The sequence below is a fragment of the Meleagris gallopavo genome, chromosome 1 (genome assembly GCF_000146605.3).
Source record: "Meleagris gallopavo isolate NT-WF06-2002-E0010 breed Aviagen turkey brand Nicholas breeding stock chromosome 1, Turkey_5.1, whole genome shotgun sequence".
Taxonomy (NCBI): Eukaryota; Metazoa; Chordata; class Aves; order Galliformes; family Phasianidae; genus Meleagris; species Meleagris gallopavo.
Window position 1 is genome coordinate 101789839 of NC_015011.2, and position 25116 is coordinate 101814954.

Consider the following 25116-nt stretch of genomic DNA (forward strand, 5'->3'; position numbering starts at 1 on the left):
AAAAAGTCAAGGCTATACACTTCAGCATAAATTGATATCATGATTTTTACTGCCACTTATGTCATAAAAGATTTACCTATATTATAAAGCCTTACAACGGTGAAAATCATGGATTACTCAAGCCAAGTCAACAGAGTTATTCTATGAAAGGTACATATATGCTGGGAGTGCCTCAGGGTGCTTTCACTGATTATGTTCTTAAATGTTAATGGTTACATGGCATAAAATTTAACTGATAGATATGATCTTGTGCTATGATAGTTACTTGGAGGCGTTGTCTAATGAATTTTAAATGGATGAATTAAAATTCATTAAATATTGACACTGGAAATAATATATGCCAGATAAAAATTTCTGGCTGTTTATAATAGGAGTTCAGAAAGTTAATGGAGCCTGCAGGTTATTTTCTGAGGTTTATAGAGAACTCTGGCCCACTTGCTGAATGCTTAACCAGAGACCAAGGGAAATTTTTCTTCATGCTTTTACTAATGAGATTGCCATGAGTTTACTCAAGTTTGGTTGAAAATGAAAAGGAGGTAAACAATATTTCTTACCTGAAAAACAAACAAACAAACATGAATTACCCAATGAAATGACAAGATGACACTTGTACATAGAGACTATTGTATTTCTCAAAATCTGCTATAGTCTGTTGCTCTCACTCTTTGCTGTAGGTGTAATTATTTTCTGTGATATGCATTTAAACTGCCCAAATTTCCAGGACTTTGACAATTTGCATTAGATAAGCTTATCTCCTGCTGAAATAAAAGGCACTTGGAGACATTAACTGCGTTTAGTGAGTGCAACCTTTGTCATTAAGTGAACTGTTTAATGCTTTCATTGGACACACCTTTTTTCTTTCCTGACTATACAGTATGAATTGAGGGCTGTGTTCGAATCCCTCTCTCCTCTCGGATTAACTTGCCACAGTCTAACTCCGTAGATAAGGTGGTGCCAGAGGTGGAGTTGGACGGATGGGTTTGCTTACACTGAAGTCCGTAAAAGAAACAAAAGGCCTTGCATGCAAGAAAAAAAAAAATTGAGAAAATGAATAAATGAGAGAAGTAGAATTAAAAACAAACATGAGAATGAGATTCAAAAGCTATTTAAATCAAAAGAGATTCTATTTATGGAAACAGAAAAGTCATAGATTGTATGCAAATCATGCTTTGGATTAGCTTAGTGATAATATATGATGTGCAGCATTTTCTGTCTAAGCTTCTTATATCACCAGTATGAAAATAAAGCAAAAAGAGAGAAACCAGAAAATTACACTGAAATCACAAGAATTTTCTTTCTTTGGAATTACTTTCACAGAAAAAAAATCTGCAGTAGTCATATATTATGTTGTCACATATCATGTTGTCACATTAACATATTTAAAGATTTCCATTATTACAATCAGCAACACATCACTGTGAAACAGTAGCAGTTTCACTACATACAGACACTGTATATTTATATATTCATCCCTGAGTATTATGTTATTCATCCAACAAATTGCTAAATAATTTAACAATCTCTCATGATGTAAAGCTTTAGGTCTATTTTAATTCTGATTTCAAAGGTACATTGCCTTTCCAGGCTCCTGAATTGTTCCAAAATATTCTGCACCACTTTAGTGCTCATTCTATGCATTTTATCTCCAACAGTGCCCCAAAATTTATTTGAATAAAAAACTCCTGAGTCTTTAATTTGATCTCCATACATTCTTTACTCATTTTGTGCTAGTACTGTTCTATAAAGTTTACATGGTAACCAGAAAGTTGCAATATGAGCATAATGCATCCATCCTTTCTCTCTGACTTACTCCCAAACAGAGACACCTTGATTAATAAGGCGTGCAAAATTGCCTGAGTTACATCCTTTGTTCGTACACATTGCTTATAGTGAGGGCTTGATCAGGAGCATGCAGAGTAGTCTGCATAGTCATGAGCTGCCCTCTTCTGCAGGGCACTGCGAAGACTCAGCCCAATCAGTGAGTGTGGCATTAAGTCCCAGGGACCCACAATAACATCAAGAGTCATTTGGAAAATGAAGATACCTGGTAGGATTCAGATCTAGATGTCTGAACAGTGGGCATGTAGACTTAGCTACTTGTGACTGCAAGGAGATACAGGCGTAGAACCACAGGATACCCTGAGCTTGAAGGGACCCACAAGGATCATTGAGTCCAAATCCTGGCTCCGTACAAGACCACCCCAAATTCAAACCCTAGTTTGGGAGGATTGTCCAAAACGGAGGCCATGACTGCTGCCCTGGGGAGCCTGTACCAGTGCCCAGCCATTCTCTCAGTGAACAGCCCTTTCCTAATCCTCAAGCTGACCCTCCCCATACACAGCTCCATGCTGTTCCCCCGAGTCCTATTCGCTGTCACCAGAGAGAGATCAGTGCCTTGACGTCACTGCAGGGTGGTTCATTCCATCAAAAATCCAATGTTTAAAAATGAGGCACTGTCCTCTCCAGGCCCTCAGCCATGTCTGTTTGCTTTGACTTAGATGTGAAACCCTCTCATGTCTCAGCATCAATACAGTGTAAACTACATCTCTGAGGTAGAGTTCAGAACGTTCTCCTCCTCTTTCCACTCATCCCTTATTTTTCTTGACCGCCCTTTCTGTCATTTATGTCATCATTTTTGAAGGACTACACCTTGGAGGGAGAGGATGAACTGCTGACTGAAAATCTCTTGCCTTTCCCATCTAAGTGCAAACTGAGCTTAAACAACTCTCTTAGAAGTGTATGTCTGAAGTTAGGTGATACAAACTGATGACTGTCTCAGTGTCTACCAACCCTGCAGTGCAACATGACCCTCATTCCTATGAAACATCCTGTTGAAGTGAACAGGACAAGAACATCTTTACAGTTGATCCAAACAGGGCCAAACCAGGTTCTAGGACATTGCCAGCAGTAGACCAGAACCAGGGAAGGTATTCAGAGCAAGAGGGTTGGTAGACAGCTTCACGAATAGACTCTGAGTGGCTGTATGTATCTTGTTCTTTTACTGTGTTTGTCTCGGTAAATGGATGTTTACACCCTCTTTCAAAGATGGATTCTATTTCACAAGCTTCTGTTATATTGAAGATGTGATTTGTATGTAACATTTTCTTTGTTTCCTCTCGCAGTTTTCAAATCACTCATTGCACTTCAGTGGAGATATATCCCAAAATTGTTTGGCTCCATAATCTTACTTTGCTATGGCATCCATCACTTTTCAGCAGGTTTCCCTGCTTTGAAGTGCATGCTTCAGCACAGAGTATGTAAACCCCTGGCTGTGAAAGAAATGCTGTCTAGAGCAAGAGAAAAATTACACTAGGGATTTGGAAGTACATTCCTGTTGTTACTCAAGAGCTGATGTTAATGCTATTTAAAAAAAAATAAGTTTTATTCCTTTCCAAGGTAATTTATACTCTAAATCTTAAAGATCAAGCTAAAACACTTTGAGAAATTAATTGCTCTTGTTCTGCATTGCCATATTAAACAGCACTAATTGAACTGTGGATGAGTTGCTTCCCTATTCTTATTAAGAAATTATTTCTCTGTAGTGCCAGAAACAAATGGTGAGAGTTCAGCAATACAAAATCTGCACTCCAGCAAAGAGACATAATGCAGTCACCACAGATCTCAGCCTCCCAGAAACATCAGCAAGCTGGAAAAGGATGACTTACCTGCTCAATATCACTGTTTTTCCTTGATTTATAAATAAATTCACCAATGGCTACGAACACTGAAAGAACAAGCCCAGCAGCGAGCACTATGAAGATGCCCCCAATATTCTCTACCCCAAGAGCACTGGCTTCTTTGCTGTCCTCTTCAGGGCAGCCGTTGCCTCGCCACCACTTTTCCTTCATCATGTGGAGCTTCCCCTCCTCCTGGAGCTGGAGGATGGCAATGGTGATCTTGTCCCTATAAGGTGACCCTGGAAGATGAGAACATGATTTGTCAGTGCTGATTGCAGCAAAGTAAAGGCAGAGAAAGAGCACGTTGCTGCTATCTGGAGCAAAATGGCCCCCTTGTTACAAGTCTGAATTATTCCAGCTAGAAATTCTTGTGTTCTCTTCAGCTGGAGGAGGACGGAGTACCAACAAGCTGTTGGCATCTGCCCTGGGGACTGGAAAACAGAAGGCTCCTTTGGAGTTGTTATTTGTTTGGAAATTCATGTTGTTTTCTAGGGTCTCCTACTGAGGTTTATTTAAGATTTGGCAGTGGGTTTGCTTGCTAAATAATCCCTCTATATCATGTCTGAATATTGCTTTAAGCATCCTTTGAGACTTTCCACTTTACATCTCTTCTATTTACTTCAACATCTGTTTATTTTTCCTACTGCATGAAAAATAACTGTCTAAGAAAACCCACAGCCAGTCAAATGCATTCTCTTCTCATTTGTACCTTCATATGCCCACAACTCCACTTCATCTACCTTAGAGCTTACAAGAACACAAGCTGGCCTAGCCCTTTTTTTCCGTGACTTGCAACATTATTGGCACTTCAAGCTGAAAATAGCATATATTTAATGCTTTTTATTTTCAGGCCAACAGCTTGTTAAATGATGCATTTTCAGCTCAACATCATTAATGGCCCTGTACAGTATCTGGCAAATAGTGGGGTCACATTGGGCAGTTCAATCTGTTTAGATTTGCTTCTCATGCACTGGTCTAGCTTTCCATCTTCCAAAATCTCTGTTGTTCAGGATTCAGTTCAGCCAGCAGCTCTAACACATGCACAGATCTGTAGCCTCAAAGCAGGAGAAGGGAAAGGTTTGCCCCTCATCCCACTTTTGGAGCACAGAACTGTAAAAAGAAATTACTATCAATTAACCTTTTCAGTGCTGCCAGAAGCTGAAGTTGTCAACAATAGCAGCAATCCTGTTATTAATTATAAAAGATAAGCAGAAGTTGTTTTTGGCATTGTAAGGGAGGCTTTTGTTTATAGGGCAAGGATTTTATGATAGCAAGCAGGAGAGGATTACAAGAAAAGCTGTTTGGCTCTGAAGACATATATGTGCCCCCAACCTCTGTCATGCTGGAATTCCTGCAGTTGGAAGGTTTAAGTGTCTGGGCTGAAATCAGCCAGCGTCACCAGTCCCTCATCCATGTAGCTAACTGCCATCCTTCCCTCTCCTTTAGCACATTAATGAGACTATTCCCCTCTAGCTAGAATTTCACGAGCCACATTTTGCCTCAAGTTAAAGCAGTTGCAATTCTTGCCTTCATCAAGATGAATAAAATTCAAGGCAGAAGGTGTGCCCAGAGTTTCAGTGTTGTCAGGGTACATGTGGATATGGACACAGGAAAATCTCACTAAGCACCACTTTTGTGTCTTCATATCTCTAAATGGCCTGGGATATTTGGCCTTGGTTTCACTTTTCATTCTTACACTGTTGTGTAGGACACTATTAAAAATAATTGTACCATGAATGCAAGTCCCTTTTTCTCTTTCCATTTCCTTTAGCCTGCAGCACTGTCTGAGGAGAGTCAGTGCGAAAAATACAGCAGTACTCTGTTGTGCCAACACTCAGCTATTTTTCAGTGTACCCTACTGCCAGCAATAGGACATGCTGTGACCACAGATGCCAAGAGACATGTGTCAGATTATACGAAGTCCATCTGGGAAGCCAGCAATCAGCAGCTACTGCTTTGGAAAGCCAGCTCTGAAAGGAAAATACGCTGGCTGTAAGAATAGATGATTTCTATGCATGCTATTAAAGAGCCAAAAATAAGCACAGCAGAAAATGAAACACTTACAAAACTGTCTTTACACAGAGAAGTGAATTATTACCACTGAAAACAACAACACCTTCCAGAAGAAAAAGCAAAATTATTTCTACCTTAGGAGAGGTTTGTCATTCTGATGGCTGGAGTTTGTTATATTGTAGGTATCAACTATTTTCCCTTGTCTGAAAGAACACAGCAGCTAGGCAAAGCGAAGCAGCCTGAGTCATGGCACAATATTTGTGGGGATGTTCATTCTTTCTTGTGATGTTTTTGTTGCCAGCAGGATTATCACAATTCATCTTGAGGGTAGAAGGTGCCTATCTATACTTCTACAGGTGCTTTTGAAGTTCATCAAGTGTGCCTGGAGTGCTGGATTAGTGATGTTATATTGGTGAGCACTAAAACTGCACACAAATCTCAAGACCCCTTTGAATATTCAGCATAGCATAGCATTTATAACAACTGAGCTATTAACAACCTACCTCTCAGGACAAGAAATAAATCTAAATACTTTCTTAGCAATCTCCCAAGTAACAGCTTTAGTGTTAGTGTTACTTGCATCAGCACTGGCAGTGATACTGGAATACCTATCCTGACACATATATAGTGTTGCTTTCTTCAGCTGGATTCCTCCTAGGATGACATTTGTATAGCTTTTGCACAGAGGTGCCTCTGTTACAGCACTGCTTCCAGACTGCAGCAAGCTGACCATCAACCATCACTGCAGATTTTTCATCAGTACTGATCTTTGCCAAGAATCTAATGAAAACCCTCTTCCTGTAACCCAGGGCTCACTAATAAGCATAAACAGAGATGTTTGTTGATCCACCTGAATTTCTGTCTTCCTAGCTCAGCACAGTGAAGAATGAAGACAGCTTATATCTGCAATTTTCTACTCGCAGAGTTGATATTCCCTGGATTCATAGATTAATTGTTTCCTTGGGAACCAAGTGGTGATGGTATTCAGCTCACTCACTGGAAATTTTGGAGTGCAAGGCATGCTTTTGCTGCTGCAAACCATAACCATGTGGTTGTAGATTATCCTGAAGGAGTGAATGCAGGCTCAGACTTGTTGAAACTTTGGTGTTATGATCACAGATAAGTCTTGTTTTCAGTGCAGCTTCTGCAGTGCGATTGTTTTGAATGCTGTGAGAGACTGACAGAGGCTATGGGCTTTATGTGAATATTATGAAGATTTAGACACTTCATCTTATCTATGAAATCAACTTTTTAAAAGCTTAAGAAGCTTGATGGCACTGCAGTATTCCCAAGTGCTTAGAGGTATCAATTCCCCTGAATTTTGCTGGTTTTCGTTAAGAAAAAAGATCAAGGCACATTTATCATACGAGAAACATCTTATAAATATATTTCACAGCTGTATTTCCAATGGATGCACTCTCTCCGAGGATTGCCATCTGTTCCAATTATTCCTTCATTGTTCTTGGTTTAAAGTGTGGTAGCTTTATAACTGCAATGAAACTCTTGCCATTCGTTTGTCTTTATTTGGGGATATTTTAACACTTGTACCATTTTCCATAAGGACAGAAAGCCATCCTCATATAGACAGTGGAAAAATATACTTAAAATATTATTTGTGTGACAATCTGAAGTGCTCAGTGACATACAGAATCCCATTTCAAAGTGCAGTGGTGTTTTTCTTCTCTTATTTATATCTGATCTACCAAGCAACTAACGGACCAAATACTTCACCTATTATAAACACTAGTTAATTCTCCTGAAGTCAATAGAATTGTGTAACTATTAATTGAGTGAGACAAAGTAAATATATATGTGAGCAGTATGGAGAAGAATACAATGCAAGAAAAAGATCTGGCTGCCCAGTACCCATTATTCATAAGAACACAAACACAAAACAAGCAAGCAAAGAGAAAAAAAAACACACGTTATGTAATTCTCTGCAATTAAAAAGATCTTGTAAAGGACACTGAGTATGCTAAAACTCTGCTGGAAAGAGTTCATAGAGCCTGGGAATCTTAAGCTCTGCTTATCTTGAAACACTGAAGTCCCTGATGCAAAGGCAGAACCTTGCAATTGCTTCTCATTGTTCTTATGTGCAGCTCTCGAGTCTCAAAATAGAACAGAAATTAGTCTCTTTTCATACTTTCTTTCAGATGTGTATATTGGACACATTTGTTGTCCCCTCTTCCACCTTCCCCGAGACTACTTGATTTCACAAAAGCAAGTAGTGCAACTTGAACTTAGAACAGAGCAGCACAGGGGACATCCAGTTTGTCGCAGAGGGGATGCTCCAGAAGGCAAGAAGGTTACTTGACTTTGCTCTGCAAATGTAGCCTGCACTGCTATATTCCTTATTCGCTACAGAGACTGCTTGCAGATAAGTGGATACAAGAGGAGACCTTTTGCCTTAAAGGAGACTCCCGGAGTCCGTTTTGATGAAAATGTTTTCTAAAAGAATAGGGCATAATTCAGCTAGTCATCTACACATCTGTAGAGGACATTGCTGGGTGTGCTCCACATCACCTGTGCTGGAAAACATCTTACCTATAGGGGTTCCCACACCATAGCCTTTCGAATCGATGAGTCCCCCGATCTGAGTGAGGTTGCAGTTTCTCTGAGTCACATACTCAATGCTGGTGGACTCCATCAGCAGCGCATAGTCTGTCGTGAGCACACGCTGGATTCCCTCATCATTGTTCTTCACCAGCGCTGTCTGCTGCCTGCTGCTCATGAATGCCCACATCTTCTCATATGTTGATATTTTGGATTTCTAAGAAGGAAAAATGAGGACACAGAATCACACCAAAGCACTCAAATTACACCTGTAAACATTTCCTCCACCTTGATAGGCCCTATCGTTTGGCTTGTTGTGAATGATGTCAATAGCGTATCTCGAATAAAAGAATGGTTTTCCTTCCTGCAACCTTTCACTCTCACTGTGCTTTATGCTTCTTCTGTTTCCCTTGCAGTGCCAGGAACTCCGTTACTGGCACAACCGTGAAGGGCTTTGAAGTTTTTTGGGCTAATGCTGTTACATGGATTACAGCAAATAATTACACACAACCCAGCAAATTAGTGCAGCTGGATACTCTTGTACTCAGTATCGGGGTTTCTGCCAGTCAGGGTGAGTGTACTCTTCCAAAAGCTGAAGATGAGTAAAGCACTGGCTCTTTTATATTGATATCATTGCCTAAAAGTCATGTACTTCAAGGATAAAGTTTGACAAACAAACCTAAAGCGGCTTCTAAGCAAAATTCTGCTTTCAACTTTCCATTGCAATCAGAATTAAGGACCTAATCCTTCTCCCACTGAAGTTTGGGGAATTTTTACCACTGGCCTCAGTAGGAGTGTGCACATGGCTTGTGTCAATACCTAGAGGCACAGGGAAGAGGGGTGCCAAAAGTCATAGCTGCCTGAATGCAGTGCTGGACATTCCTTCCTCCCCACTCCACTCCCTGTTCTGTGTGAGCATCCTCACAGGGTTTGAGAAGACAAACTGAGCCTGCTCAGCGTTCTCAGGGGCACTTTGCCTGCTACCCTCAAGCGGTGCTATCTGCAATCCAGAAACCTTCAAGCAGTTGCACAGAGCTAGCACAATTAAACCTTGCTCTTCTGTGTGCTGTCCAAACCTACTGAGCACAGTGTCGCTTCTGGATGAAACAGCATGTTAGACCTACAGGAAGTCGGACTATTAGAAACTGTTTGTCTCAAGATAGCCAACCATTACTGAACTATTTTGTGCCAGTACCTAGCATGAGCCAGACACGCACAAACCAAATTTTGGTATAAATATGAGCCCACGGTCCCCTCCATGTATGCACTTCCCCAGTTCTGGAGCAGTATATTCTCACCTTCTTCACTGTTCCTATCTTTGGTTTGAAGCCATCACAGCTGATTTTAGGCTCACTGTGTTGGAGACCACAAGCACTCATTAAATACTAGTGTCTGGGAAATTCCTGGGAGCAGCTGATTTTCTGGTTCTTTGAGCTTTAAAAGCTAATATGATTTCCTGTGAATTCAATACCTGTGAATTTCACCTAGGTTTCAACCAAGACTTTAAGCCACTGGATATCAGTAAGCTTTGGAGATGGTTAAGTGGCTTTTTGCAAGTAGAAGGCATTTGTACTGCTCAGCTGGGAATACTTTTTGAAACTGATGATACATTTATGCAGTAAATTGAACCTGATATTGAATTTACTGGAAAGATGTATTCCTTATTCAGATAAGTTTGATAGAAAGATCTCAGCTTCTTGACTTAGCAACTTGATTCAAATGGCTTCTCATTGATTTAAGTGGAAAAATGTCTGCACATCTGGAGGTGGGACCTAGCAGGACTTGTAAGTTGAGATTAACATCTATTATCACAGAGAGGCAAGAAAGCAGTGGAAAATTTATCATATAGATGCGTTGAATTTTGCCCAAATTTGTGTGAGGGGCTGCGAGGCTGACTCCTGGGGTTCCTTTAACGCCAAGAGTCTCTTGTCTTCCACAGATAATTTCAATTGCTTTTGTTTTCATTGTCCTCAATATCTGGTTAGAAAGCATAGCCACTGCAGGAACATTCTTGAAAATATTGCCTCTTTAGCAAGAGTTTGTCTAGAGAGGCTATTCACAGCTGGGATACAAGCTCTCAATCCTTTATGGCAAGGGTGCTTTCTCTTAAACTGTGTCATAAGGCACACACAGAAACACCTACCCCTGATGTGTCCTTCTGACTACTGGGTTTTACATCCCCCAGCTCTCTCACTGCTGTGCATGTGGCTCTGTGTGAGCTTACTTAGCTCCAGAAATATATGCAGTATTTTACAGTACAAGGGAGGCAAAGCGATGTCCTCGCAGGGCACGGAGACTTCCTTTTGCATACATAAGTTATCTGTTGTATTTACTGTACACATACTGTGAAAATTTTGAACTTTTAGTCAGAGAAAGGAAATCCTAATATTGTGAGAGTCATGAAAGGCTACATAATAAGGCTAATAAAAATAATCACATTTATTATATAGCGCTGTGTGTGCCTCACTAGTTTACAAGTGAAATGAATTGCATTTTCTATGCACCTTTCACTATGTCACCTTCACTCTGCCAGCTTATCTATCTCCATTCTATACTAAAACTGATGTCCTTCCCTTTGGTTTTATGCACACACATATTTCAGGCACAAGTAAGCTGGCATGTATAGCATATAGATATTTAATCACTTTATTATTTTTAAGAGGCTTGCATACTTTAAAGCCTACACATTTTACCTTGAAGGATTAATGGTGAAAAATAAATAAATAAATAAATCACTGTAGAGCTGGAAACAGCTCTAGAAATTTGTTCTCAACTTCTTGTGGTGAAATTACAAGTTATTTCCAATGAAATATTGCGGAGGGAGCAGATTTTGAGGAGTTCTTTCTTGTGCTGAATTTGACTTCAGAATGGCAATGACAGCATCTGTCTTTAGGTGGTGAAGAGCTCTTATACCCAGGAGATAACCCAGAGGGCAGCACTGGCTGTTTCCCATTGCTTTGCATTCGTATCAAGATCCTGTCCTCACCTAATGAAGTTTCCAGGAATATCTTGAGATTGGTTTCCCGGCATGTCTTTAAAGAAATGTCAGCTCATCCTTCCAAGAACTGACTATAACAAGGCTCTGGAAAAAATGCTCTACTTTTTGCATTTCTTTCAGCGCAGAAACATTTATATTCAGCCACAGGAGAGTCATTACAAAGGGAATTCACCCTTGATAGCTCCACTAGGGATGGTGCTACCACATAATTGAAATGACCTTGATAAGCATTTCAGGTTTTGAGAAATGACCTAAATACCAATCCTTTCTGAGTGTAGAAATGCTCACTTCGCCTCAAGTAGAAATGTAAGGGGGTTGTGCTTAAAGCAGTGCGGGGGGATACAGACTGGTGCACGAGGTCTCTCAGCACAGGAGCTGAATCTGCTCGTTCAGAATCAAGGGTTATTTTGCCCCACATGTTGTTCCACCAGGGTGTCTCATTCACAAAGGCACTGCATATCTGACTTTTTATAAACACCATTCTCAGATGCTACAGTAAAAAGCATGATACCACTTTATTCAGTGCTTAACTTCCCTGCTGAGACTACTGATGAAGCTGCTAATTAATTCTAATTGTCACAGGATTTTTGTGTGTATTTCCTAAACTGGTTGGCTTTGAAAATTGACATTTCATGAGATTAACCCATTTTCTGTCTAATTAATACTAATAGTGAAAAAAAAAAGAACAAAAAAACAATCAAAAAAAAAAGAACAAAACAAAACAAAAAACAACCAATGCATTTATCTATGAAGCAATTAGCCACACAAAATGATCCTTTGCTTACAGACATGTTTATGTGTGTATGTGGCCATTATATTAGTAGTATGCATAATGCTGACCATGGAACATTTTAAGAAAGAGGCAAACCAGCTTGTATTTCGATTATGTGCAGTGTTTTTCCAGTGCAGATGTGACCTTCATAATCAATCTTAGCCAAGTGTTTGTATAAAGCTGAGATCCTACTGTGAGAAACAATCTGAGGGAGAATGTCTTCAGGTCCATGGCCTCGTTCCCTTCAGGTTCTCTCTCAAAGGCATGGGTTTGCTCCTCACAGCAAAGGTAGCAGGTAATCATCCACAGGTCAGTTTCACCGCTCAGAGCTGTCTGACGCCATCTTACCTTGAAGAAGGTCATTGTGGATCCATCTCTAACAGCCCCGTACTCTATTTTGGTTTGCTTTGCCAAATCGTCGGCTGAATCAATGGGGGATTCCATCCTTTCTACCGTCAGGAATGCAGCCAGGTTGGCAGTATAGGATGAGATTATGATTAAGGTGAAAAACCACCATATTCCTCCAACTATTCTGGTGGAAAGAGCTTTGGGCATCAGTTCTGATCCTGTTACAATATCATCAAAACAATCACATTAAGGCGATGCTGAAAGATGCCTTTTCTGATACCACAGACTATTTTTAGGCACAAAATGCTTTTATGAGCCATAGTACAATAAAATGATTTAAACAGTAATCTCACAGATGCACATCTAACATTTATAATGGTAACACAGTGTGAAGGGGATGTATGCCATGGTACATGACAAATGGAATTATCCTTGGATCTAAACCCCGTTACCTCTCTGAGCTAATGCTCATTGTGCCATTAACCTTCTAACCCAAACAAGCTGTACTAGTATTTTTTATCTGATTCCTAAATTTCTCTTTTTGCCAGTATACCATAATCAATATTTTTAACCAGAGATCTTTAGCAGAATGCTGTTCTACTTACAAGCTGCCTAGGAGAAATGCCTTACAAGAAGAAGCTGCTCTGTGTGCCTTCTATCCACATACCTAAGTAGGAACAAGGTGATCAATATACTTCCAGTGTATTCATGAGCCTGCATGAACCTGAGCTCACCATCCAGAACACGTTTTACTACAAAAGTGTGATTTACATTTTAAAATTCAGAGGGTGAATGGAAGTTCATTTTGGATGTACAGGGCAATGCAAAGTTTTGGACGCTGTATTTGACACTAGTGAATGAAAAGGTTTTAGCAGTTCAGCCTGCATGTCACACTGACAAGTATCAAAATGATCTGCCATAGTCATAAAATCCCCTGGAATAACATGCTCCCAGCTTGGGTGGTAAGTGCACTAAAATGGCTTCTTAACAGCTCAGAGTGAATGTAAGTAAGCAACACAGGTACTCAAGCATTTTCATGCAAGTTTTTTGTTTGTTTGTTTGTTTGTTTGTTTGTTTGTTTGTTTGTTTTGAGGCCTCCCCTCTGAATTTAGCTCATTAAATGGGATCTGGTTTGACAAAATACTTAGACATCCACTTGAATACTATTGATTTCAAAGTAAAGCATCAGCATAATTATTTTATTGATGAAAGATAAACTTAAGAATTTATTCTGCCTGTGAATGGAAACCTCAGTATGGAAAACTTTTGATGCAACAAATATTTATGTTATTGGAAAACATCCTGATAATGCATTCTCTCTCGAGCTATTTAACGATTTCTGGAAGAAATATAAGTGGGTTATAGAAAATGTTTTCAGACTTCACAAAAACAGTGAACATGACTTCTGGGGCAAAAACTGAAAGGGTAAGAAGCTTACAAACAGCTAGCAAACAGATTTAACTCAGCTTCATAAACATATAGATATGTCTCTTAAAGGTCAATGCTGAGTGTAGCCCTAGGGTTTCAGGAGGCTGACAGAACTGCCGAACTGCAAGAGCAGATGCTCTGCTTGCACAGCTCTGGTGCTGTACAGATTTCAAATTAGGCTAGCGGTCTAAAAGCAAAAGCTCTTGCTTAAAATTTGATTCCAGTCTACCCATTTCTAGAGCTGTTGTTCTATTTAGGTTTGTGTTGTGGTTGTGTTCTATTCTTCTTTTGTCTTCCAGATAAAGATTTTTTTAATAGCATGAAATCTTTTTTTCTTTTTGCTTTTTGCTTTGTTGCTCTCAGAATTAAGCGTGTATTTATCTTCAAACTAGGACTGACCTAAAAAAGCTGGCTTCTAGGAATGCTGATTCAGACCATCCTGAAGGTGTAATGTTTTTAAAGCTCAGGCAGCTATACACATACAAACTCTGAACTTGGGCCCTGATGAAACACGTAGTATATATTGTATACAGACAAATAATCCTAGCAAGCAACAAAGAAATCTGCCAGTGCAGTTGCATGGTGGCACAAGCAAATATGTGGAGAAGCCCTGCGTGCTGAATTTGTAGGGTGGCAACCCTCCCATGATTTCCTCTGGCAAAAAGTTGTTTGTGAAAAAGTAGCAGAACACATTCTGTGCAATTAAGCTCAAGGCTCCTGGGTCTATTAATTATGCAGTGAGTGTTGGGTTTTGCTTTTGGAAGGTGCTGAGCACGCTCTGTTCCCAGAAGAAACAAGCAGGCCCAGCATCTCTCTTGATCAGCCCCATGATTATTTCATTGTTCACCTTTCTGTGTTTCCTGACTGCAGCAGAAAGCATTAGTATAAGCTTCATGCCCCTGACTTCATCCTAAGTACTTTCCTGAATTGAATACTGCTGTTCTGCCCATCTGCCTGGAAGGCGGTTCTGGCATGTAACATGCCTTCCTAAAAGCAGTTGTTTCTCTGAATGAATTTGATGAAATGTGACCAATTTGAATGCTTTCAGAGTATGCATAACATATTTGAGACTTTCAGGGGAAAACCAGGAGAAATAACATCTAAATAGGAATGTTGCTAGTTAGACTCAGGGTCAGGGACAATACTTGCTGAAGTCTCTCTAGTGCCTTTTTATGGCAGACATGACAGCCAATCCTGATCCAGACTTTGCTCACGCTCTGTAGAAAAGAGAAAGTCTGATCATCACATTTTAAAATTTAATAACAAGTGGCTTCCAATCAAGCATAGCAATCAGCTGCTGTCAACAAGAAAGAGTATAACAGTAGATGCAGAGTCTCACAACCATTCACTCCATGTTCAAGCTCTTCACATTAGCAATGATGCACTTACAATCACACGCACCACAAGTTTGTACATGGAAACATTTGTGTTGCCTTACAAATGTTTTTTCTTTCTTTCTTTCTCTTGTTTTGTTTTTATACTTCTTGAAAGACAAGCAGAGTCTGGTTGGGGCTGACTGTCATGTACCCAAGGTAGTGGTAACGAGCAGACACTGCATCCCACAGTTTGCTGTGGATGATGGTAAACTCCAAAAAAGGCAGTACATTGAAACACAAAATCCTGGGGCACTTTCACACACACGGCAGTCACAGCTATATACACACACCTGCCTGATACTGTAAAACCTCAGTCTGCATCTCACTGATCAACAGGACAACAGAACAAAGGAGCAAAACAGAATGGCTCTTCCTTCAGCTGGTCACCTTCGAAGCCATTTCTGTGAGGCTTTGAATGGCTTCAAGGAGCATTTCTATTCTGTCAATGCATTAGTGCACCAATACAAGCAAGAGTATCCTAGATACAAGACAAACTTCAATCTCTACCGTGTCCAGGAAAGATCCTCCTAATGTTTCTTTTATTGCTACTCATGTCTGTTAAAAAGGGAAGAATAAACTGTACCTGCATGAGAGTAGAGATGGTTTTACATTCCTTACTTAAATGTTTAGGAATCTAATACTGAAGCAAAATGATATTTCTTCTGGATTGCCTTTTTGGTTGTTGTCGTGGGTGGGTTTTTTTGTTCAGCTTTGATTCAAGTGGAAATTTTGTCAGAAATTATTTTCATTCCTTTCAGTGAACCCCAGTTTTGGCAAATAGTAACTTAATTGGAAACCTTTGAATATATATGCCATAACCAAATGTGGTCAGTACACATATCTCTTTTACTTCCCATATGAAGTGAGCTTCACTGCCTTTCCTTGTCAATTGTGTATAATGTCAGCTGTTTCCAAAATCATCAGCAACAGGGACTTGTGACAGTGTTAAGTTAATGCTTCTAGGGTTGGATTCGATTACAGAAGGATGGGACTCATACCTGCAGAAAAGCCATAAAAAAAAGGTTTGGTTTTTGTTTTAAACAAAGCGTTTGACAAGTGCCAACAAACTTAACAATAATTCTGAAGAAATTACATTATCTGTTCTGTTTGGCAGTGAAAACATTTTTTTCTAGGGTAGCTAAGGCTGTTACTGATTCTACTGGGATGAAGCTCAATTGGGAAGATATTTTCCTGTTGCCAAACCTCTTAAATCAACAGACTGAACTTCATCATAAAGAACATCATATCTAATGAATATTTTCTGTTAAACCTCAGCAACTCCAATGTGGATCTGTCTGCGTGCCTCTCTCCCAGACTTCCCCTCATTCCTTCTGCATCTCTATCCTGGATTCCGCAGGTTCCCCTCCTCTGCCATCTCCCAGCTCCAGAGATACGTTGCTTTCTTCCCTTCCTATATCGCTTTTGTTCTGAAATCAGGTTTTACAGTATAAGCTGTAATTACAGAGGGTGGAGTTTACCAGCACAGAAGCCCTTGAGCAGACTGTGGGACGTGTGCGATAACGAAGTGTAACCGATGTACCTTGCTGCATGAGAGCTCCAACTCCAAACCAGAAACTATTTAGTAAAGTAAAATTGTTTTCCACCACATCTGAGTCTGGGTTGCACGGGTGGGGGTTATACCATTCATAGGGTGTAAACCTGTGGCAGTTAACAGAAACAATCTGTAAACATCAAATAAAATACACACAGCGGCAGCAGACCTGAACAACGCACAAAATGAGGAGATTAATGAAGAAAACATGAAAAAAGGAAACCTCAGTGGGAAGGCTGTCTGCAGGATGTCCAGCAGCTGCCTCACGCAAGCTGTGGAGCAGAATGTCACGGCCTTGCTCCTAGCGCAGGACCTGCGTCCTTACTTTTGCTGCTCCTTGGTCACTGCCCTCAAAGCTGAGGTTGCTGGAGGGGCTCAAATCCCCCAACACTTTGTGGCCGGTGTTGCTAGGAGGGCCCAACTCTCCCAGTGCTTTCCAGCCTATGTTGCTCCCAGGTAGATCTCAAGCAGACCAGGGGAGACTGCTTGAAGCTCCAGCACTGCTCCATGGCAGAGTATTTGGAGAATAGTGAAGGTAGAAAAGACCTTTCGAGGCATCCATTTTCAGCTGGTCGAGATACTCGATGTGGAATGCCTTCACAGAGCTGCCCTGGCATCAGGGAAAATGGCTGCCAGCGGCTGGAAAGTGGTGTGGAGCAATTGCAGAACCTGAAAGCCATAGGGCTACGCTGTGTGGAAAGAATCATGCGGGCGATTGCCTCAAATGGAAGGATTCTATTCTATTCCCCATGCATTGTGCTATAAATGCAAACTATATCCATTCTGGTCTGCAATACACTTGGCAGAGTTACTCTAAAGACCACTCCTCCCCAGGGTGTCTTGCCTGCTGTTGTTTCCCTCTGCTGCATGGCTCGCTGCATACTTTTTCATGAAGTTTATGATTATAGCTTTAATTGACAATGTCATGCCAATACATTTTAATTACTGTTTCAACAATATAATTAAGCATTGAGTTTATGCACGGTTGCAAGCGGAGCGCCTTGCTTAGCTGAAGAAATGAACTCTGGTAGTCATGAACTCACTAATTGAAACAGTATGCAGCTTAGGATGCCATTATCTGAGCAATATTACCATTACTAGTATCATAGTGGTTAAAAATTGTAGCAGAAGACACAGTTTTCAGACTCAAGTTACAACTGTTCTGCATATACCAGTTAGAAGAGTCACCAAGTTCTGTTTCAGAAAGCCTCTGTGTAGCAATGAAATGGTTCCCATCTCAGTTTGTGCACACATGAGCAAAAACATGCTCCCACAGGACAGTGAGAAGATGTGCAAACAGCTCTAGGGTCTGACCAGGAGGGAGAACCCAGGCTGCGATGGGACAAACATCTCCATCACCAAAACAGCCAAACAGTGGTTGATAGAAAGCAACAATGAAATTCTGGCAGCAAAACTCTTTCTGCCAAACTAGAAAGACTTTTTATCACAACAAACGTATAGTTTAATGTGATACTAGGTTTATATTACACTCCCATCTTAAAAAAAAAAAGGTGGTTTTCTTCTTGTGTGCTGAGCTGAACACCGTGAAGAGGCTGGATTACAGTTCTGCTCTATCTCATCACTCACTCAGGTCTGGTGTTTTTCTGGTCATTTCCCTTTAGTTTTCTCCTTCTTACAAACAACGTGTTCAAGGTTACCTAAGCACCTTTTACATAGGGTGTGTGTGATTTTTATTCACCTTGTATGACTATAGTTACCTCAGTTCTACCATCAGCGATGCAAAGAGCACAGGGAGTTTGACATAGCAGTAAAGGGAAATCTTGGCAATAAATGCCTTCTTCATTTAGTGTGCTTAGGAAAAGAGCTTTGTCAATCCGTAACCTTTAGCAGTGATAAAAATGTCAGTGTTTGAGTTTAAAAATTAATGTGATGATAACGGGGCTACAAAGTACTCAGAGAGAAATGGTTCAGCTGCTGAAAAATCTGAAGAAAGAACAGGAAAATTACCTCAGTCCATGAAGATATTCCCAAGTATTTGTCTTCTGTGAACTGATGTCAAAACACCATTAAATGTTTAATTTACTATGGAAGTGTTAAAAAGCAGATGATTTCTGAAATTCCTAAAACCATTCTAGCCAATATTTACTGAAATATTTGATAAATCTTCCTACCACGGGACAACAGCAGGACAAACTCCCAGCATGTGCCATAGCTGTTAATGCATATGCAAGGAATCTCTTATATATTCTTCAACTGCAAGGACAGCAGACAAGCAAGCAAACCTTCAGTTTGTAATCACAGTCCAACATGAGACATGAATCTATAGGGAAATCAGGCTTCTAGAACTTCTGCTTTTTAGAAAGATTTAGGGGAAAAAAAAAAACAACAACAAAAACCCCACAGTAACACAGGCCAGAGCTACGGATTTACCCAAAAGCTGCGCTGTGATTTGGAGCAATATCTAACAGCCAAGAGAGTAAAGCAAACAGGTTTCATGTGATGATCTATGAGTACTGTGTTTCCATTTGATTTTTTCCCAGCCATGTGTGTGTGAGTAGGAAGCTCTGCAACGGGCAGAGAACCCTGAAGTTTATGTATTCTTTCAGTCTTGATGATGTTTTTTTAAAAAAAAAAACTAGAAGAGCTGAGGATAATTTGGGCTTTGTTTCCCATTCTGCCTGTTCTGAGGTGGAGAGGATGTTTTCAGTCTTGGGACACAACTGCAATCTGTCATAATTGAGCAGAGTTAATATTAGTCATGAGTGAGATCATGAGTTGCGTACAGTAAGAGCTGTTATTTATGGTACAGTGAGCCACTGCAAGAGCTTGTGGGAAGTCATGACTAATTGTGTACAATCCCATCTCTGCCAGGGTGGGATGAACTTTCTCTGTTATATAGGGCCAACACCAATAAGTTAACTCATGACCTCTTATCCTCTAATTCTTTTCTCCTTCTTCACATTCTCAGAAATTTAAATGAAAAAGTAAATCTCACAAAGTTCTGTACTTTGGCACTGGTATAGAAGCATGCAAACAACTGAAGCTTTCACATAGGCTGACCTCCGAGAACTAGGTTTGTTCAATGGACTGCAGAGAAATGTATGCCCAAGGCCAATCACTCTCAGCAGAACTATTCCTCTGAATGAAGGTTTCACAGTGTCTTTTGATTAGAAGAGTGAAGTGGTGGAAAAGCAGTAAAAGCTCCATTTGACTTGGCTCACACACATGTGGAAGTCAGGCAGAATCTATCACAATGAATGATTCAGATTACTGTCATTTTGATATTTGAAAGAAGGTTATAAGGGCATATAATTGGAATGTATACATTATTGCTGACTCTTTAAAGTAGAATTTGCATTAAAAACTGCAGCATTTCCATGTTACATTTGCTATGATGATGATGTGAAAGGATAGGTTTTCAATGATATATCCTTCCAGTTCTTGTATTTCATAGTATCAATGTTTTCTCAGTCTGTTTTCCCATGTTAATGTAGAATACACTGCTACATGCAAAAAAAATGCATAATGAAAGTGGAGGAAGCCATAGTGATCCTAAGTAAAATGATCCAAAAAATAAAATCTGTGAAGCATTAATAAAACATCGATCTATCTGCTAAATTATGAAAAGGAAAAAACAAAGGATAGGATGAGATTAAAAAAAATAGAGTAGGAAATGAAATTCCAACGTCATTATTTGAAGAAAGCAACAATAACTATACCAGTTATGTTTATGTTTACTGAAAAGTATAGGACAGAAGATGTCTCAAATGACCAATTCCCTCTGACAAGTTTCTAAGTTCATTTTCTTTCATGCTTGGCTTTCTCTTGCTCAAAGCCACAGAGCAACTGACTCATTGTCCACGGTCCCCGAGGCCATGACAAATAGCTTGTAGCTGGCTTGTGAAACCGTATCAAATGTCTTGTGTTTTTAAAGTTAAGTTCAACGTTAAGGGCGTAGACTGTTCTGCTGGTCAAGTATAACTTGTTGTATGACTGCGCAACACTGGTCCAGAAGCTTTCAAGCACAATTTCAGTGCTTTGAGAACACTATATGCTTTAGATTCTTTCAGAAAAGTGGTGCTCGCTTGTTTCCTACTGGTTTTGCATTGGGACTTTACTGGGAACCTGTCACTGACAGGCAGTGCAGGTTGCAGCTCAGGATGGGAGAGAGCATTGGTTATGTAGCTCTTTGCAGAATATACCCCCGGGATTTTAGGTACATTATATTGTGTTTTCAAAAAGAAATGAGCTGAGCTAATTAGCATCCTTCAGCAAAAATATGTTCACGTTCTCCTTCTTACCTTTTAAGTGTATGCACTGTTAGTGGAAAAAAAGAAGTGCTTACATGCAACTAATACCAACTACTTTTCAACAAGTTCTGAGGTACTGCACATTGGCAAAGAAAGGCTGACCTATTTCATCACATATTTCTCTCCATTAAGCCCTTAAGGAAAGTTAAATCTTATCACATTGCAATATATTAAAGAGATAGCAGTGTTGATGTGCAAATACCAAGAGATTTTCTAAAACATTATGTTTTAGACTGGATAACAGCCTTAGGACAGTATTATAGCTATTTTGCAAAGCCCATTCAACACCTATGGCATGAGAGCTGGTTAATACTGATGCATCTAAAACTACATCTTTGACTTACCTTGCAATGACAAAGAGGACACAACTGACTCCGAGGCAGGCTAGGAGAACATACATCCAAATATCAGGAGAAAGAGGGTTTAAAAAAGAGAAAACACCAGGGTTTGTGCCATTGGGCTTCCGGTACAAGATACTGATTCCCAGCGTCATGAAGGGCTTGGAAAAATCAATTACCTTCTCTCTTACATAAGTAATAGTGAGAGGAGCAACTGCCAGATCAGCTTTCTGAAAACACAAATGGGAAAATACTCGTTCTTTTTCATGTTTTTGTGCAAACACACTACTATTCCTTCCATTTTTTTCCTTGGAGTATTAAAAAAGAAGCTAAATTTGACTACAAAACTGAAATGCAAGACAAAACTTAACAGTGCTAGGGTACTATTGGGTAGTAGTTTTTTACATTCTGATTCCTTTTTCTGTATGTTAGAGATCCTCATGGCTTCTGTATGTGGAAGGTCTGACCATGCTTGGGCACTTGGCCTCTGGAGAGGCCCTGTCCCAGGGAGCTCAGTTCCTGGGAAGGTGATGTTCACAGTTTGTCATAGGACAGAGGTGTACTGTGAGTTCTGCCTTTGCCACAAGAGCTTGTAACGAAGAGGAGGGCATAATCTGTGAGAACTCAGCATCCACTGACTCACTGCTCTTAGGGGTTTCCCTTAGATCCAGAAACTGCCAGTTCAGATGTACTACTGTAATTTCCTATTCTAATCAGAGGCAGTAGGACTGACCAGTGGCTCAAAAAATCTGTAAACTAATGCAAACATTTCAGGTAGACTGGCTTCATATAAAACACTGCAGTTGAAAGGAGAATAAAGAGAGAATGATTCAATCTTACATGATCTATGAGTTCTTTGACCATCCCATTCCACTCTCCTTTGTCATTCTGGGCTCCATATTTACCATCAGAAACTAGTTTGACCTCATAGATGAAGCCCAAAATATTTGACAGCTCCTTTAGCAAATCCAGGCAGTAACCCTCGAATCTGTCATTTCCATACAAAGGCTTGTCAGACTTCTTGTACATAACGTAGGGATCTTCCTATAGAAAAACACAGCAGAAATAGCAATATAAATGAGATTTTTTTCAGAATATATCAGTTTCTCTAAATGAATATTTTATTAATGTATTGCAATTAGATGGATACTAGTCATTTACTATGTCCATTAAAGACTACTCTAGGTATGTTAACAAAATCATGGAATCAATTAGTGATAAGCGTAAGGGCCCTAATTGTCAGTGGAACAGACCATTCATAGCTCCCACGGGCTTTAATTAAAGCAGCGCTTAGCAGCTTCAGAATCAGATTCAAGATCTGTATATGGTCCCACCCTGAGGAGCAGGAAGGCATATTGAAGGAGAAGCCTGAAAAATGGAAAAAGAATCATAACCAGAACCTAAAATCTGACAATCTTCAAGAAAAAAAAGATGCATCTTTACTGAAAAATCCTCTAACATTTGATGTAGCTGTGAGCTGAACAGGCATTCAGAGGAAAAAATTAAAACAGCAGTAGACTGCAAACTACTTTGTTTCTTTTCTTTCTAAAGGATTTTGGTTAGAAGAAGGTCTGGGGGAAAATGTTGCTGCAATTTAGTGTGGCAAAATGAATTCTGGCAATAGAAAAGAAGGATAGAGGGAGTTTCTGTGCTCTTCCCCTGAGGGGTTGGATGGGATAGTTGGGGGGAAAAAAGTGGCATAAATGACCACACAGAGAAACTATGGGGCAGGGCAAATGGCTGGAAAAACATTTTCACATTTTCTGTTTATCATAGTAAGGACATACTTCAATCAGTCTGTCCACTGTTTGTTGCTTTCTTTCATTCCTCTTCATTTAACTCTCAGTTAAAAGAAAGGATGTACAAACAATGGCTACAAAATTGAGCATTTATGTGTGTTAATTCTTTTGGGAAGAAAAGCATACAGCTTTCATCTCTGAAATATTGAAGAACTCTTTTGGGAAGAAAAGTATGCAGGGTTCCTCTCTGAAATATTGAAGCAAGCTGAACTGTTTTGAAGACAGAGGTATCCCAGAGTCTTTCACTGGTAGTGGGGTATTTTGAGTCCACTGCATGGATGGATGACAACTTATGCTGGTTCTGAATCTACATCCAAAAATTTGCTTTAAAACGGAGTATTTTACCTAAGTGTGTTTTAGTATGGAAGAAAGCAGCAGTGGAGTGCAGGGCAGAAGTATCATGGTGGCTGTGTAGGGCCCCACGACACAACACTAGCCATGCCTGCAAACTGCACCACGAGTGGGGACTCCAGTTCTGTCCACCAAGACTTACCAAAATGGTCGTGACAATCAGTGTCCGGTTAGCCAGTGAGTCTGTGATGTTGGTTGATCTGTCCTTGTTGCTGTCTGTCATGTTAAGGCCACTGTAGGAGTTCCACACGCCAATCTACACAGAAGAGAGCAGGTGAAAGTCTGCCCGGTCACAGTGAGCAGTCTGAGTGAATGCAGCATTTCTCTAAATGCTCATGGTCTGATCAGTGTGCACTGGCTCTAGTCACCACAGAAAGAGACAGCAGCAGTACAAGATGCTAGAGAAGGGATATAGCTGTAGATCTGCATAAGGAAGCAACACTAAATGGTTGATTGTCACATTTAGAAAACACAGGGAATGTACTGCTCTTTCAAAAGCATGTTGAACTTGATTCGCTGTAAGACTATAAAGTATGTCAATACAGCTGTGTATTAGCCAATTTTCTACAAAGTGGAACATGTTGACTTCCTTTCCTGCTAAAAAATGTCAAATGTCTTTTTTATGGATTTTTACTTCTGTAAATGGTAGAGTTGAAACACACATCCAGACCTCTGTCTTCCAATGCAAGAGATTAAAAGCTTGAATAAATATGTTGAAGTAGATTGATAGATGCAGTGGCCTTTTGCTTCTGTTATGCCTTCATCAAGTTTAGTAAAGATTATTCTGTTATTTATTGACTACTATACATGACAGAGCTAGCAAGGTAAAAACATCTCATCCCCTGAACAGTGTTTGTTTAGCAAATATACGTGACCAAAGGCAAAACTGATTTTTAATTCCTTTCTAACTCTGGAAACAGTGAAGAATTGTGGTATTTATTGTCTGATCTGAAGCCCAAAGGGAAAGACCTCCATTATTTCAGTGGATTTAGACTTCTACTTTATGCTGACAGAAATTGTAACCTTGGAGTTGATCTATTCAGATAAGTATTTACTTAACAAAAATGCAGTCTGAAAGCATTTTCAGATTTTTTTACCTTTGGTTTACATATATAGTGTGGTTGAGGGCTGCTGTGGGAAAACCTCAGGCAAGGAGCTTGCTCAGATTGGTTTGTATTTTGAACATTTGTGGCGAGCACCAGATAGATGGCTTGGGGGACTGACATTGTTCATCCACTGAACCAATTGCACTGCTGTGCCACTCTGCCAGCATGTTTCAGCTCTACCCAGGAGAGATCAACTTCTGGATTCTCCCTCCTGAGATTGCCCACAAAGCTGACAAGGAAGCCTAAGACACTATCCACTGACTTGTCCTGTGTAATGAAGGTCTATGCCCACCATCAGAAGCTCCATCATCAGAGCCAGGCAGGACTCTTTTTCTTTGGTTCTTAACTGAGGTAGATAATGCTTCTCCTTTGTACCAAACCCAGCAGATTAATTTGCGTCTGCTGATTATCAATTCCGGTTAATAAGTATATCACTTCATACAAACTTTGAGTTTGTGTCCCTGAGTGCCACTGCTCTTGTCTTTCATAAATATTTTCTCCAAAGTATGCTTGGGGATAGTCATGTCTTTTTTT

At 40.0% G+C, this 25116-nt stretch overlaps 1 protein-coding gene across 1 annotated transcript in view; it reads right to left on the reverse strand.

Annotated features, from left to right (window-relative positions):
• The window catches only part of GRIK1 (glutamate ionotropic receptor kainate type subunit 1), an 81491-nt gene that overhangs the window by 7482 nt on the left and 48893 nt on the right, over positions 1–25116 (reverse strand). Inside the window, exons 10-16 of the mRNA XM_031555901.1 lie at positions 23619–23732; positions 22167–22370; positions 21333–21556; positions 16706–16824; positions 12362–12579; positions 8235–8460; positions 3666–3916 (exon numbers count right to left, since the gene is read on the reverse strand). Coding sequence (XP_031411761.1) covers positions 3666–3916; positions 8235–8460; positions 12362–12579; positions 16706–16824; positions 21333–21556; positions 22167–22370; positions 23619–23732 — 1356 coding nt within the window. The remainder of the gene's footprint in view (positions 1–3665; positions 3917–8234; positions 8461–12361; positions 12580–16705; positions 16825–21332; positions 21557–22166; positions 22371–23618; positions 23733–25116) is intronic.